Below are 17864 nucleotides of genomic sequence, written 5' to 3'. Positions count from 1 at the left end.
CTCCCTGAGCCGAAGGCAGACGCTTAACCGCTGTGCCACCCAGGTGCCCCAAAATTCACTAATTTAAAACATACAGTTGGATGGTTTCAGTATAGGCAGCCATCCTCACAATCAATTTTAGAACTTTGCCAAAAGGAAACCCATTACCCATTTCTCATTTCTCCTTCAAACTTCTAGTCTCAAGCAAGCTCTAATTTACTTTCTGTCTCTATAAATTTGCCTATTCTGGACATTCAGATACATGGAAGCATGTAGTAGGAGGTCTTTTGTGACTGACTTCTTTTATTTAGCGTAATGTTTTCCAGGTTCGTGTAACTTACAGCACGTGTCAGTACTTTGTTCCTTTTTATCGCCATTTAATACTCCATTGTGTGCCTTTACCACATTTTGTTTATCCACCAGTCGATGGACATCAGGTGGTTTCCACTTTTTGGCTACTTTGAATAATACCACTGTGAACATTTGTGTGTACATTTTTATTCGGATATATGTGTTCATTTGCATGGGGTATATACCTGGGAGTGGAACCGCTAGGTTATATGGGAACTCTCTATGTCACATTGTGAGGAACTGCCAGACTACTTTCCAAAGTGACTGCACCATTTTTAATTTCTACCGGCAGTGTGTGAGTTCCAACAGCACTTACATTTGTAAATGTCAGAGGAAAGCAATCACGTCTACAGCTAAAGAAAAATTACTGTATATTATGGAGAAAGACAAAGGTTGTGGGAAAACACAAATCTAACAGAAGGTAGATTCAGAGAATGTGTTTTCTCTGTGCATGTAGAATCCATTCAGACAAAATTGCCACAAGTTATAAGATCTGCACTGAGTACCACCAAGCCTGCTTTCTTACTTTGAGGTTGCCTCTGGGGAGAAGCAACTGTGGTCTGCGTAGCCCTTCTCAGAAGACTGGCTAGCCTTTGGTTCCTTTCCCACAAGATCGTGAAGTGGACTTGTATATATTCATCAACCACATTTTCAATTGGCTGGATTTGATAGTTGTAAATTTTCCTTGCTGAAATAAAATTCCATGTGGACATTTGCCAGCTACCTATAAGCATCCATGGAGGCTTAAGATCTGGTAAAATGTATTTTGACAGCTTCTGTAAGTAACAAAAAGTTGCATTCCACTTTCTGTCCAACATCTCTAAACCAAACAGTGTGGGTGCAGAGGACTTTCAGCTCTCTTTCCCTTTTGTAGGTTGAAATTCTGCTTTATAACTAGTCTAACCACCACGGCTGATTAAATTTCATAATCACTTTATATCTTAGGGAGTACTATAGATAAAATACAATTTTCCCCTGGAGCACCTGGGTAGCTCAGTCAGTTAAACATCTGCCTTCAGCTCAGGTCATGATCTCAGGGTCCTGGGATCAAGCCTCACGGTGGGCTCCTTGCTCAGTGGGGAGTCTGCTTCCCCCTATCCCTCTGCCCCTCTGCTCGTGCTCTCTCTCTCTTTCTTTCAAATAAATAATTAAAATCTTTTTAAAAATACAATTTTCCCCTTCTTATAGATACAAGTAAATAAGAAAATGCTTCTATTAGGTGCTGAAATTTAGTATCTTTCCATTCCTGTGGTTCTAAAAAGATTTGTATAGATTCATCTAGCTCTGTAGTTTCTCTAGCAGTGTCTACCTGGTACCCAATAACTGGTTGAAATCTGTGACAAACCCAGTCAGTTGACCAGTTCCCACCATGGGGTGTCAACTGATCTTCCTTGCACCAAGCTGCCTGTTGACCAGTTGGTTAGTGTGCTCTAGACTACCTTACATGAAAGTCACCTGGGTCCTCTCCCGGATTCTCTGTTGCTTCCCCATTTTCCACCCTGGACCTGGTTGGCCCCGTGGGCAAGGCAGTCATGTTGCTCCAAAGCAAGTGGAACTAAGAGATCATCTCAGAGCCGCAGATGCTGTATAGACCACAGGGTCTCATTAACAACACCAGCAGAGCAGGTCCCTAGCTATGCCATCCAAAGCCAGGATATTTTAGTCTCTGGAACTTTTACATCATAAGTTTAACAATTTACCAAAAAATGCTTTTCTTTAGGCAGTGAACCTCATGGCTCATTTCAGAAAGTGTGGGAATAGCCAAGGTCAGAATAGGATGTCCAAATGAAACCTAGTTCTCTCACTGCCCTACGGTTGAAAGCACATGGACCACAGGAGAATGTGCATCCTCCAGGGAGCACTGGGAGTGAAAGATCAACAGTGAGGATAACCAGCATAGACAGCAACCGGGTCCTGTTTCGAATCGTGCCAGTAAAGAGCCTCTGTGTGAAGGCTCACAAACCAGCTATAACTGGGTTAGAATGAAGGGGTCAGAATGACTACAACATTGATCTTCAAAAGGATTTTTTGAAGCCCTCCCTACTCAAAGAGAATAAATTCACATTTTTCAGCTCATCCGGGGAAACACACTCCTTATACTATGGACTTATTTTTTATGTCCCAAAGTCAAAGCTGACTTGAAGGAGCAGCAGCATTTTAAGGGAAATATTCTGATGAGGGTGACTTGAGCTCATCGACACACTTGTGCTTTATTTCAACTCCTTCTTGAGTTTATCGAGCAGCAGTGAACTTATATTTCAGAATTGATACTCGGAGGGAAAAAAATCACTGTCACTTAACAACAGCCTGAATTTTTACTATGTGAAAAATTCTACCATATTTTACAGTTAAAATTGCTTTGATTTAATATCCCTTTGCTGACCTAATATTTTGACCCAGTCTCTTTTTATGAATTTTAGCAGGAAAAGAAAATCATCCCACTCCTAAACCTTAAGGTATAATATAATAATATTAATAATAATATTGATGATGAAATATAATAATATAATATAATAATATTGATGATGATATAATAATGATGATGAAAGGGCATAAATGCTTCCTCCTTTCAGTCAGTAGAAGTGGGTGCCAACTTGAGACAGTCAACAAAGGGAACTTTCAATGGAAGGCCTTAATTTTTTTTTTCTTACAAAATGCTGAGTTCTAGATTTTTGACTCCTGGGGAAAGGGATGAAAGGCTAGAAAACTGAAAATGGGGAAAGCAATATTGACCTCATTAAAGCCTGGCTTGAATATTGTAATAGTCTGCTTTTCTCCCTTAGATTTTGTACAAATTTGATTTGGAAAATTGCTCACTTGGTTCGCATGGGCTCAGGGACGGAGCGGCACCAGTGTTTGGCCAGCACCTAGAGCAAATGAATGTGTGTATCAGAGGCAGTAATGAAAAGTGGGGTATTTCTGTAGCTTAGGGTGCTCTAGTCTTTGTATACATTCTTGGAATGATTCCTTAAACTCCACAGCGTATACCTTTGTGACTTACATGAAACTACCAAGCTGGCATCATGGACTAAGTAGTAAGAACTTTAAAGTGTTCGACATTTTAAATTCTACAAAAAATATTCAGAGGTCGGGTCCCAATTCTGTTATTTAAGAATACAACACAAAGAGTTTCCGTGTCTACCCGAAGCACATTCCTGGAAGCAGCAGAGACAAACACTGTGGATTGGTTTTGATGCTGGAGAGATACCCCTAAATGAAAGTGTTTTCTGGGCACTTCTCCTGCTTGCTTGGCTTATACAGTGGTCAGATCTCACACCAAGCTCTGTCCAAGTAGCCACATCTGGTCACCACTGCTGCTGTTCTCCATGCCCAGCATCCAGGTCGGTGGTACCTGTGTGCATGCGCGTGCGTGCGTGTGTGTGCACACACATACACACACGCACATACCTGTGTGCTTTTCACATAGTTTCTAGAGGGGTGCCTGGGTGGCTCAGTCAGTTAAGTGTGCAGCTCGGTTTCAGCTCAGGTCCTGATCTCAGGGTCATGAGATCAAGCCCCGTTGTCGGTTCCACGCTCAGCAGGAGTCTGCTTGCATAGTGTCTCTCTGCCCCCGCACTCACACTCTCTCTCTCTCAAATAAATAAATAAATCTTTTTTTAAAAAACAAAACATGGTTTCTAGAATGTGATTATTTAATGCTTGTCAGGATACCTGAAAAGAGTAACTAGCAACCAGTCAACTGAATTGTGACTCTTTTTTCTTAAAGAGTTGCTTTCTCTTCAATACGTCCAACATTTATCACAAAAATTCCTCATCTACCACCATTTCAAGATCGAAATTTTTGGAATGTAAATTGCTTTGCTTTAAAAATTCATTTCTTACTCCTCTTCCGAGTGAGCTTTTTGTTCTAATAATTGCTGGTGGGTAAGCCGCAAGCCCATAAGCCGGCAGCTGGGTGCCCTGCTGGCCTTGTCAGGCTGAACATCACAGGTGTCTTAGCTCTGAGGAGGTATGTTTTGAATGCAGTCAGCATGTGGTTCCTTGTGCCCTCTATTCTAAAAGAAGAAAAGGCCTCGAAGTAGTTTTTAGCATATCCTCTTATCTTCTCTGAATAAATGCTGTATTTTTCTCAATAAAAGAAGAAGTCAACTGCAGGAGGCTTTTCATCTCCCTTCACATCACACTTCAGTTGCTTCCTTTCTCTTGAATGTGACTTTCGTCCTGATGCCAGATGTCCCTGTTCTCTGGTCTTGGCCACAGGCCCTGCTCTGACTCAAAGGAGCCACCCCCCAATTTCACTCCTTACCCCATCTTACCGCACATTATCTGCAACTCGAGTGAGTTGTAAGGTGCTGTTTTCTCTAATGTGTATCATTTATATGAATACTTTCATTTTTAAGTGAAGTTAATGTTTAATTTTTCAAAGCTATTTTATATTGTATGAAAAAAACACTTATAGGAGGTCCTTTGGAGTAGTCAAATTCAGAGACAAAAAATAGAAGGAGTGGGGGTTGCCAGGGGCGGAGGGAATGGGGAAGGGGAGTTCATGTTTACTGGGGACAGAGTTTCAGTTTTCCGAGATGAAAAGAGCTCTGGAGAAGGATGGTGGTGATAGTTGTACAGCAATATGAATGTGCTTGATGCCACTGAACTGTAGGCTGAAAAATAGTTAAAATGCTAAATTTTATGTCTGTGTTACCATATTTTGTTACAGTGGTTTAAAAAAAAAACATGAATAGGGCACGTATTATCTCTGCAGATGGTAGATAACATGTCATGGTCACTTCTAACTTTTTCCGAATTCAGTTCCATTCCAGCCCCTAGGGAAATGCCTTAGCTTCTTTTACCAGAATGCAGAGGTGACCTCATTTAATTCTGGTTGTTCCCTAGGGTTCCACCTTTTCCTAAACTACAGAGGGTGAGTGAAGGCAGGGAGTGGGGGGTTTTACCAACAGGGAGTACTAAGCAATTATGTTGAGGAAAGCGTTGAACCAAAGGCAAGAAAGGAGCTCAAAGGCCAGCCCAGCAAGAGAAGGGCATCGAACCTCCCTGAATCTTTGCTTTCTTCTTGCTGTGTGCCTGCAATACTGGTCTAAGCTTAGGCTAAAATGAGGGTGGTGTTTAATTCTCTAGGTGTAAAAAATAATTAAATGCCTGCTACTTGAACATTTCTTTGTGTAAACCTGTGTTTGTCTTTATTTGACTATATCATTAAGGATCATGGGTCCACTCTGCTTCTCGTTTGAGGTTCCAATCCCGGTGAGATTAATTGTGTCTTTGAAAATAAGATAGGCAGCACATGAAAGTTCATAAGAACATAAATTATCTTAGATAAAAGGGCATACTTTGAAATTTGAAATATAATTTACCCTCAACTCTTTATATCTTTTCAAATCATTGCCTATTTGAGGGGTTGGGGGTCTGGCTTATCAGGCGACTAATCATTTTGTCTGATTTCTTTCTGGTTTTGGGGTCACATGCTGAATGCAACAATTTACATCTAAAGCTTACAGGAAAATAACTACCCAGCCCCCAGATTTCTTCCCCTGTCTCTATGTGCATAGCAGTGCTTGAGAGGAAGTTAGTAACATTTGAGAAAAGATCTTGGGATTTTTCTAGGATTTTCCCACTAATGGGATAATTAAAGGAAACACCTTCTGAAAAACTCAACAAATAAGGCACAAAAGGCTCGGTTTCAAAGAGAATGCAATGGATGTCATTAGCTATTCCTTGATATTAGAGACCAAAGAGAGGTAATAAAGTATAGCAGTAACCAGCTCAGGATCTGGGATCCTGCCTTTAATTTCCTTTCATCTCTTATGAACTGCGTGTCCTTGGACTACCCTGTAGGTCAGCTCATTTATCCATAAAATGGGCATAATAATAGTACATATCAAGTTGTCAGGGGGGCTAACCAAAATACAAGCCTAGTGACTGGTACATATGAAGGGCTAGTACCAAAAAAAAAAAAAAAAAAAAGACTTTAAAATTGCCCAGTTAGAATTGCAACCAGAAATGGGGGATAAGGTCATCATTCACTAAAGAAGAAGCAAGAAAGAGAGAATGCTGTTTGGGGCCATTTCTATTGCTTTGTAACATATCACCCTAGAAGCGGTGCTTTCAAAGAACAGCAATCCCTCGTTTTGTTCATGGGGGGACCACGTGGGCAGACCCAGTGGAGAAGGTCCTCAGTCCCTGTGGAGTCAGTGGGGGCTGCTCAGCGGGGGGCTGAAAGATCCACTTTTCAAGATGCGGCACTCACACGGGCTGTTCTCTGGGTCCTCAGCCGGGCCGAGGGCTGGGAGCCTTGGTTCGCTCCCCAGGCTGCTAGGGTTTTCTTACAACATGGTGAGTAGGTTGCCGAGTGAGTATGTCAAGAGCAGCACGAGGTGCCCGTTTCTTAGGCTTGGGCTCAGGAAAGGCGTACAGCATCCTTTCCATGGCATTCTGGCAATTAAGTCGTCCTAGAGCCCAGATTTCAGGGAAGAAGACCTGGACTCCCCCTGTCAATGGAAGGAGCGTGGAAAGAGGTCACAGAGTTGTTTTAAAGTTGCTCCTGCGTGTGACCCCAAAGCGTGCCCAGGTGCGATTTTTTCGCAAGCCTTCTGTACATTTGCAAGGGAAAGACTGTGGCATGCTGCCCACATCTTTCGATCTATCCAATGATCCTTCATCAATGAGCAGTTGACAAAGGAAAAGTCCTACAGAATTGACATGTGACGGTCAGTGTTATAGTTTAAATTATCCATACATGTCTGGGGGGAGGCCTCCCTTTATTTCGAGGGTGTGTCCCTCAGATTTTATACAGGCCTCAGAGCTAATGGTTCATTTATTGTGCCATCTGAGTCCAGCATCTTGCCATAAGTTAACAATTGCCATGCTGTTGTCAGTTAACCTTCATTCTCCCAGAAGGAGTCGAATCCTATGTATGGCAATGTGCTTATTCCGCTCTCTGCAAACTGAGATTTTGGAATTAGGGAGGAAATTTGATTTTAAGTTATCTACAAATTCACAACATCATTCCTTCTCTCAGAAAAGCTTTGGTTACTTCCTCGACAAATATAATGTTAAATTTTAGGGTAAATGATAAAAACATCAGACTAAGGTAAAAACAAATTTTATATAATTAACTGAATATCAATGGGATGTTTGGCCCTCTACTAGCATTTATTTAGAGAAGGGAGAAGGAAGAAATTTGAATTTATATTATTTTATAATATCTAATTTCCATAAGGCAAATTTGTACTCTCTTCTTCTAATAGGCATACAACTTGTACGTAATCATGATATAAGTCTAGTATTTAAAAGGTTTGGAGCACCTGGTTGGCTCAGTGGGTTAAGCATCTGCCTTTGGCTCAGGTCATAATCCCAGGGTCGTGGGATCAAGCCCCACATCGGGATCTCCGCTCAGCGGAGAACCCGCTTCTCCCTCTCCCTCTGCCTGCCGTTCCCCCTGCTAGTGCGCACGTGCACTCTCTCTCTGTCAAATAAATAAATAAAATCTTTTAAAAATATATTTAAAAGGTTTGGGTTGGGAGGCACTTGGCTGGCTAATTCAGTGGAATGTGTGACTCTTGACCTCAGAGTTGCGCGTTCAAGCCCCACATTGGGTGTAGAGATTACCTAAAAAAATTCTTAAGAGAGTTCTGGGTGTTGCGTAAGACTGATGAGTCATAGACCTGTACTCTTGAAATAAATAACACAATATATGTTAATTTTTTAAAATCATAAGAAAAAAATAAATGTGATATAACAAGCACTGGTGTTATATAAGACTGATGAATCACTGAACTCTACCTCTGAAACTGATAATACACTATATGTTAATCAATTGAATTTAAATTAAAAAACTAAATAAAGAAATAAAAAGGCTTGGGTTAGATTTTATTCAAAATAGGGAATAATTCTTTTAAAGTACTTGGTGTATTTTTATACATCATTTTAAAGTACTTTATATTTATACATAGCCTTAGCATAACTGATAAAATGTTTAAATAATAAAGTAACGGGGATAAAAGTTGTGGTTAACTTCTGAAGTACTAGCTTCTATCTGCTTTGATACTTTAACTGGCTGCTTCCTCTAAGTTAGAAGAACTCAGAGTCCTGTTGATGCCTCAGGAATCATGTAGGTCACTTTTAATGGTATTTAACGTGGGTGTTTAGTTTAGAATCTCTAAGTCCCCTTAGAATCTAATGGGATTCTGGTTTTTTCAAATATGAAAAATTTCTAAATAACCTTTATATTTGTCAAAATTCCTTGTGACCCGAATTCATCTAGATTGGGCTGAATTCGTGATTATGGTGGTCATCCTTGTGGATTGGACACCCATAATGTGAGCTGCAGTGATGGAAGCAAATCTGTGTTACCTGCACTGCTGTGTCTCCTTCTGAATCAGGTTACTTGGAATTTTGTGCCCTTAAGGAATTGTTTGTTTTTCCAGACTGGTTCATGCATCAGGAACTTGGCTTCACGTAATCATCGCTAAGCAAATAATACCCTGACACCTTTTCTATGGGAATTATCAGAGCGCTAAAATTCGTTTAAATTTGGGCATATATAAAAAGGCCCAGGAGTCTTTTTTGCTTTCAGTTCAGGAAAATGCAAACACGCAGCTCTTAGCAGAACATTCTTGGGCAGCGGCTTTGCCTCGCTGGGCAGCCCTGAGCAGATCCCTGGGATTGCCAACCCAAGCACCATCCAGCTCATGTCATGGTGGGAGTCACTGGCCTGATCCTCAGAGACCAGGTCTGAGCAGTTTAGACTTGACATTGACCATCACCCAAGGCTACTCACTTCTTGAGAGGCGTATGTAACTTGTACTCTTAGTTTTATCTCCCCAGTGCTGCGGCGTGACTGATGTCCAGTGGGGCCCGAGTGTCCATTAGGGTAAATTGCCTTGAAAATATAATGACCTTTATGTGCCCTGTGTTTCAGAATTAGGAAGCATCTCAGAAAGTTACAATGGACTGGGTACTTCCAGAGAGCCTGACTGAGGACAGGGTTTATGAGCTTGGTAAAAAAAAAACCTATGAAGGGCTCAAATCTGTGTTGGCTGAAGAGATTTCTCTGTATAATGATCCTTATCTTGAATTTATATCACCAAATATAACTGACAAAATTAATATCTAGAATTTACAAATTAATAAGAGAACAGAACAACTTTGTAGAAAAAGAGGCAAAGGTTCTGTCTGGGCGATTCATAGAAGACAGAACCCAAATGGATACATATGAATACAAGAAGCTCAACCTCAAAGCAATGAATATGAAAATAAAATGAGATACCGTTTCACCCCCATCAGGTCGGAAAAAGTTAAAATGCCTGAAAATCCTGGAACTCTCGGAGGCTGCTAATGGAAATATACACTGGTAAAAAGGTGTTGGAGAACATTCTGGCTAGATCTAGTGAAGTTGAAATTTGACTTTAGTACTACCCAGCAATCCATTCCTTGGGTATTCCTAGAGTAGCTCCGCTTACAGAGGTATCAGGAGTCACACCCAAGGATTGTCACTGCCACGTTGCAATAATGAAAAAATGCAAACAACCTAAATGCCCTTCATTAAGGGAGTAGGTAAGTGAGGATGATGTAGTCATGGAACGGAGTACTCATCACTAGTGAGATGAACGAACAGTACTTCATGTATCATGCATAAAAATCGTATAGCATGGACAAATCTCAGAAAGATAGCATTGAGCAACATTATTAGCAAGTTTTAGAGCAATATTGTTGAAAAATAGTACAATATTATAGATTTTGTGAATACCTCTGTATGTAGGTATTATAAAAATGCATGGGAATGATGGACAGTGGAGGCGGGGGTAGGGATCAGCCCTGGGGAGGGACAAAGTGGAGGAAGAGGAGAGGTGTACAGGGAGTTTCAAGTGTTCTGCAATGTTTTATTTCTTCAGAAATAAAACACCGGCTTACCCAAAGCAGAAGATTTGAGAGATTGGTAGTGGATAAAAGGATCTCTATTATATTATTCTCTATAACTTTCTTAACATTTAGAATATTCCAGAAATTTTAAAAAGGTAATGAATTTAAAGGCAAATAAAAATGCTCTTGGCAGAATTTTTAAAAACCACATTTGGACTATACTGTATCCCCAGAATTACTATGGAAAAAGAGTTATTTTACTTTGCTCCAACAAATATTTGTTGAGTGTTTGGCCTGTGCAGGACTCTGGAATTTTGTTGAGGTTATGCTGGAGATGCTGGTCTACGTGCTAGTAGACTCAGCTCTGCTTTCATAGGACTTAGTGTCTCCCAGGTAGACAGGCACTGGGCAGGTAAGGAAGCGGGTCCTGATGGGAAAAGTCCCCAAGCTGACGAGGTCAGGATGGGCACCACACAGAAGGCAGCATGCTAGTTGGCCTGGCAGCTCTGCTCAACCCGATTACAGTCACATTCTCCTACACAGACTGGGAAATGGGAGGGAAGTGCAGTTGGCAGGAAGGCTCTCACTGAAAGGTTAAGAGGTAGAGACCAATCCCTGGGCAGGAGGGCAAGATGGGCCATGAGGGCTCAGGAATTATGAGGTAGAGAAGGGAGGAGGCAGAAGGAAATGCAGGGATGGAGGGCAGGGCTGAGTCTCATAGGGGAGGAGCTCAATGTCCAGCTGCTGAAAGGGGCCCAGATAACCTCCCACCCCAGCGCTGCGTCTGTGGGGATGCCAAGTGACAGCTAGAGAACTCAGCCTCTCCATGACTTGCTCATCCCGCAAACTCTGGCCCACGTGGGCTTGGCCGGATAGAAGGAGAGGACGTGAGGAGAAGCTCAGGGCTCTGTGAGCGACCCCACAGCTGTAGCAACACCCGCAGTACCGTAAGGGACAACCTCAAGCACACTCAGAAGTCAGACTTGTCTGGTGGGGGAGCATTTCTGAATTCACAGATGCTCCCTGGGTCTTCTACTGTTGTTGGCCTTCTTACCAAATAAGGAGTCTCTGGCACGTTTCAGTCAAACACAACCGGAGGTGTGGTTTCTTCAACACCGTCTAGGTCCAAGCTCCATAAAGGCCAGGGGCTTCCCAGGCTTCTCTGTGTAAAGCCTGCTCATTCAGTGTTCCCTAGCTCCCTGGGGCCCGTTGTGTGGAGAAGCCCTTTCCCTGTGACCGTGAGGGTTCACGGAATAAACTTGACAGTACTTGAGAAGCAGTGTGGACAGAGGTATTTGGAGTGCGGAAACTGGGCCCCGTGGACCTGCCTTGAATCCCACTTCTGCCACTAACTGGCTGTGTCACCTTGGGTGGGACACTTACCCTCTCTGGTGCTTTGTGTGTCTTGTCTGCAAGTGGGGATGATCACAGTACCACCTCATGGGATTAGAAGAGATCATATCCGGAACATGTATGTGACAGGTGGCACCCAGGAGTTACTCCAGCTCCGTCGACTATCGTCACTGTTGCAGTTGTTTATTATGTGACTTGAGTCTCTATTCCTTGATATCAAAAGAAGTAGTTATCAAGAATAAAATTTTTTCCTTTTTTTTTCAGCAAAAAACACGTTATCCCTTTGCAGTGCAGCTGTCCTGTAGACTTTGAGTTTCATATCACTTTGCTTCAGTCTCATGAAGCCTTTACTGTTGACCCAGTATCAGGTAAGAAGAGTCAGATTTCAAGTTTCCAATTTCCTTTAGGGTTCTCAGATCAAAGACAATTTGGAGAGCAGGTCTCAAGATACAAAAGAGAATAAACTACATTCGAATATGGTATTTTCACATATGTAACAATAACAAATGTGATGTGTCTGACATATTGTAAATTGGGATCGGACACTTGGGAATGAGGACACTTTGGGATCATTTGTATCATGCAGATAGTTTATAACAGTGTCCAGGTAAATGTCTTCCAAAATCAAAACTTGAAATCGGAAGTTAATCCATTCCTCTTCTAGTTTTGGCTTTTGGTGTATCCTTTTCACTCAGTTTCCAATGAAATGGGAATATTATCTCTTACCAAGCTTTTGGGATATTTTTGGAGGCTGTCATGAATTTATTGCATGCGTTTTATGGACGGTCTGCCTTTGCCTGCCCCAAAGGGCATAGATTCTAATGCTGCTCAGAAGGTTTGAAAGTGAAATTTCCATCTGAAGTGATTTCTGCTTCCCAGTTTCTGTCTCTTGATATTTGGGTTTGGGCTTTAAATATCCGTCCACAGTCTTCTGCTGTGAACACGAAAAGAGTTTTGTTTTTGAATGTCTGGGTAGGTATCCATTAATCTCCTGATTGCGAGTGCATATATGAGTGTTCAAATTTTGAATGACTTCTAAATTGTGAGATGTATATAGATTATGTCCTAGAGAACCAGGAGACATTCTGAGATTTTTGAAATACAATGTAGCTTACTATTTATATTGCAAAACCAAAACAAAACAAAACAGTACTTGATTCTCTTTCTAGAGAGAAGCTTTATTACTTTTAGGCTTTAAAGAGAAGAGAGAATAAGTGGTTACCAAAATTATACTATACAAGATTATATTTCTGCTTTTAATTATAGTCGATGTTCTCACTGTAAGCCTTTTGGTAGAATACTAATAGTAGCACTTACTTAGTGATTATTATGGGCCAGGCACTATTCCAGGTGATAGATATAGATATATTTTATATATGTATAAGTACATATATATTTAATCTATACCACAACCATGTAAGATTGGTGTAATTATTATTATTTCCATTTTATGAACATAGAAATGAAGCACCAAGGGGTTAAATAACTTGTCCAGGGACACTCAGGAGTAAGTGGCAGAGGTGGGACTTGAAACCAGTCATCCTGGTTCCAAAGTCTGTGCACTGCCTCATAAAATACAAATTGAATTTTCACCTTAAGTCTGAAGAGGTTATAAGAATTTGACCTTCGAGGTAAGTTGGTAAAGTGAGCTAGCTCCTGTCATCTTAGTCTAGACTCTACTTGAAAGATGATGGCAAGACAGAGGAGGGACTCCTGTCCTGCCCTGGGCCATCAGACCACACTGGACCTCTGGGACTCTCCCTGAAAGCCAGGTGCTAAGACAGATCCAGATAAACCCCAGTGAAAGAGCGTCAGGTCAGTGTGGGAACGGGGAGAAGAGAAAGACACTGGAGGCAGGCCAGCTGTGTCAGTAACAAAAACCACTATGGTGTAGGGACGTCTGGGTGGCTCAGTCGGTTAAGCTTAGGTCATGATCCTGGAGTCCCAGGATCAAGCCCCACATCCGGCTCCCTGCTCAGCAGGGAATCTGCTTCTCCTTCTGCTCCTCACCCTGCTCATGCTTTCTCTCTCTTACTCTCTCGTTCTCAAATAAATGAATAAAATCTTCTAAAAATTTATTTAAAAAAAAAAGAATCACGATGGTATAAAAAGGAACGACCTTGGGCCCGGCAGCTCCTGGTGCATTGTCAGAGATGCCCAAATATGAAATCGGTCTCTTACCAAATACCTAGTTTATCATCACTGAGGACTGGTAGGAATATTGCTGAAGGGAGTTAGCAGATGGGGCTTAGAGTAGGGCAGGACCAAGGGACCCATCCCTGGTGATTTGCTCTGGGAAGGGTCTGGTTTTCCGCACTGGTAATGAGCAGCTCCCCGTGATCTTGATGTGGACATTCCTCAGAGTGGTGTTTGGCAATCACTGGACTAGTTTCATCTCTATGATCCTGCCCCACTTGATGGTCTAGAATTCCATGAAGCTCTGTAGACAGAAGGGAACCACCAAGATTTCTGAGCAATTGTGATAGGAGCTCTTTTTTTAGAAAGGTCAGTACAGCTCCCGTGTGCAGGGGTGACTGAGGTGGGTAGAGGCAGGAGACCAGGAAATCATTGTGTTGGGAATGAAATCATGTAGGCCTTGAGAGCCCGAACTAAGCTGGTGTCAGTAGAAAGGCAAAGGCAGGGGAAATTGGGAAGACAGCAAGAGGCTCTTATGGCCAAGCCGAACTTCTGCAAAGAACTATGTCCTGAGATATGGAATATTAATCTACCAAAAGGGTTTTTTTTTAAAGGATTTTATTTATTTATTTGACAGAGAGACACAGCCAGTGAGAGAAGGAATACAAGCAGGGGGAGTGGGGGAGGAAGAAGCAGGCTCCCAGCGGAGGAGCCCGATGCAGGGCTCAATCCCAGAACGCTAGGATCATACCCTGAGCCAAAGGCAGACGCTTAACGATTGAGCCACCCAGGTGCCCCTACCAAAAGGGTTTTGAAACACAGCCTATTCAAAACCCGAGGACTACATACGTAAGCAAATACAGTGTTGAGCATAGATGGATATCACTATAGGCGAAACACTTAAAAATTATGCAGGCGTGTCTCCGTACCCTCAGATTGTAAATTGCACAGCCACATAATTCAGACAAATGGGTGATCTGTGAACACTTTGTCTGATCCATCTGATGAGCTTTCTGGTTGTTCCAGCGCTTTGTTTGTTGCTTGTCTTTTTTTAAATTTCTCCTTTAAGTGAAATTAAGTTGAATATACCCGCTTGCAAGCTAGGGACAGAAATTTCCACGTCACGTAGGTACTGATGAAATGTACAGCCGTGGGACGGAGAGGAGGTGGCCCAGAGAGGGGGTGTGTCTAGACAAGAGAGGTGGACGGGTGCTCACAGGACACCGAGGGGAAAGTGGGCCCAGGACAGAGATCCGGGCGGAAAATCAAGAGAGTTTGATGCAAGCGAAGTCATAAGGGAGGGAGGGAGTGAATGAATGAACGAACGAATGAGAACAAGCCAGGTCTCTTGAACTTTAGGTACCCCACCTTATGTTTTGAAATGTTCTGCCACGTGTGGATGGCATTTGCTTTACAAACTGGTCTCCTCCTAGGCTGGACCCCTCGGCCTCCTCAGGAGCTGTTTTATGAGGCTTAGTGCAGTCCTAGTCCACTGGTCTCTCAGGCATTTTCTTGCTTTGGCCTCCCTTTGCCCTTGTTTTGCATGCATCTGTTATACATCTTTGAGGCTATGGAATTTACGATGACTTCTACTCACCTGCACTAAAGAGCTCTGGTTGCGTGGAGAGTGAATGCGCTTCGGGTGACACGTAGCCCAGGCAGGCCGTGGGCTCTTCTGACTTGCCGGGCATCTGACTTGACTCATACGTCTTCTACAGTTGGATAGTTGCGGATTGCTTTTTGGCCAGTAAGTCCCTACTGCCCCCATTTTACAAATTGGGCCCCGATAGGCTAAGAACCATGGGCAAGTTTTACATGAGAATGTATAATGGTAGACACTCTTTTGGGCAAATCTTAGTAACTGATTATCTAAAGGCTGTGGAGACATCCGTGGTCCACGGGATTATAAAACAACGTCTTCTCCAGGAGCTAGAAGCATCATTTATCCATGCCTTCCAGGCATTTTGTGCTCAGGCTTGCCAAATGAAAAAATTTGAATAAAGCTAATTCGACTTACAAGATATGGCTCTGACATAAGGCCCCCAACTTTAACGCAACTGGCCATTTGCCCACTGGGCATCCTTAGGATGCATGTGTGCCCTAGAGCTGTCAGAAACTGGGTCAGTGGATGGTGCCAAGATCTTCCCGAAATTGGGGAAAAGAAGTAAAGGATTTTGTGAACTTCTGCCTATTGCTGACAAGAAATCATATACAATTAAAACATCAAGAACACTCTGTTGATAATTTTGGAAGAGCCAGCAATACATGACTTTGGCCAAGTTCTTATTAGTGTTGGAGAACAGCCAAATGCCACAAAAATTGTAGAACTTATTTACTTTTGACCACTTTGAGATCCTGGACATTCACTTGGTGTCACATACACCAGGAAGAATGCATGCAATTCATAGCAATAGCAAATTGTAGCATAAAATAGCGAATTGTAGCATAAAATGGCTAGTTAAGAGTTCCTGAGGACTATTGCCTAAAGTTCTTAGAGAAAGTCTTTAATACTTTTGTTCTCTTTTTCCCCCAATTATGAGGAATATATCAGCCATTATAAATGATGTTTTGCATTTTCTTATGAAATGCAAATTTATGACGATTTTATATTGATTTGGGAGTAATCCCAGAACCTCTGCCCTTGCTTTGGACCCAGACTACTTTTTGGTTATAAGCATTACCTGTGGGCCCAGGTCCACCAACCCTTCAGGCAGCACATCCTGGCAAAGAACAGTTTCCGTTCCCTGGGATGAGCATAGGACATCATAAACACAGCACCCTACCTGTCCTAGTCCAAGGCACCTCAGTGCACCTCCTACTCTGGGGGGCCATAGGCACTTGATCCCTAGTCCAATCACGTGATCTCAGTTGGATTCACTCATACTCCTGCAACACCTGCCAAAGTCATGCCCATACCCCAGCATTTACCTGTTTAGGTTTCTAAAGGAAGTGAGTGTTAACATATTTTTTTTCCTCTTTCTTCTTCAAAGCCCCCCACCCCCCGACTGGGGTATCTTATCATATAATAAGCCTCACCAACAGGGTCAGATGCCTTTGGAAATCCATGAGCAGACCCATTCCTTCCAGACAAGAATATGAATAGGGAAGGTTGCCCCTGCTTCTCCTCCCCACCTCACTATACACCTGTGGATGGATGAGACAGAAGACCCCCAGTCCCCAGCACAAACTGTGCAGGGGTCAGGTCAGGATTGTCAAGAGGATGGTACGAGCTTTGGATCTTCGGCACACAAAAGAGGCCCCCATAAAATGTTTCAGGTTGGTGGCTAGGACCATCATGGATAGCCTCATCCCAGAGAATAATGCTGATTATATGGCTATATGGAGAAATGGAGACATACAGATATGTCTTTCGGCGAGTGATAGAAGTGAGTGAGATATACGAGCGAAGTGCTTCTGATCACCTTCCACTTCAGCAAATTTGAGAAAAGCCAGAGGCCATGTGTCAGGTTGGAATAGAATGCTTTTGAGAAGTAAAATCGAGATCGGATGTTTTTATGACTTTCTAAAGCACCAAACTTAATAGTGAGGAAGTGAGAACAATGAGGGACAGTTAATACATCAAATGCACATGAGTTCCTTATGACCCTTATTTAATTGATAGTAGCATGCTGAAGAAAGCAGGAAAAGCTAGACAGGCAGGTGGCAATTCTTCATGCACAGACCCTGAAGCAGCTCTATCACATTGGTAGCAATGCTACATTTTGTCTGATGTTCGGGATCTCCTTGATGGATGGCAGTGGTCATTCCCATTCCCTATAGTCATTCCCATTTACTAATTGTTAACCACATGACAGGCGCTGCGCTAAGCCCATTGCATGCACTGCCCCATTGCATCCCACAACCCTATGAGGAGAGAACGAGTAGCCTCACCTTTTTACAGCCAACACCAACCACCAAGACTCAGGAAGGCCAGACAACATGCCCAAGGCAACAGGGTCTGTCTGACTCCAGACTTGAACTCTCACCGCCTCCCCTAAGCTGGAAGAGTAACGATATGAGGACACCTTGCAATAGAGGAGAGGAAGACAAATAGAATTGTATCACAGACTAAGACTTTACGAAAATTTTATTTTGTGAGAGAAAAGCTAGGGAGATTAATAATAGCTCTCAACCAGGCCTTGTGTATTCTTCTTGCCTTCGGGATCCCTAGGTATCTCTTGTTCAAGATGACCATTTGGTGGCTTGTC

At 42.5% G+C, this 17864-nt stretch overlaps 1 protein-coding gene across 1 annotated transcript in view; it reads left to right on the top strand.

Annotated features, from left to right (window-relative positions):
• The window catches only part of CFAP221 (cilia and flagella associated protein 221), a 91031-nt gene that overhangs the window by 21177 nt on the left and 51990 nt on the right, over nt 1-17864 (top strand). Inside the window, exon 7 of the mRNA XM_026510141.4 lies at nt 11785-11888. Coding sequence (XP_026365926.3) covers nt 11785-11888 — 104 coding nt within the window. The remainder of the gene's footprint in view (nt 1-11784; nt 11889-17864) is intronic.

This window comes from Ursus arctos, unplaced genomic scaffold, assembly GCF_023065955.2.
Source record: "Ursus arctos isolate Adak ecotype North America unplaced genomic scaffold, UrsArc2.0 scaffold_1, whole genome shotgun sequence".
NCBI lineage: Eukaryota > Metazoa > Chordata > Mammalia > Carnivora > Ursidae > Ursus > Ursus arctos.
Note: the sequence above shows the minus strand (reverse complement) of the source record. Positions and strands in the feature narration are given on the sequence as shown.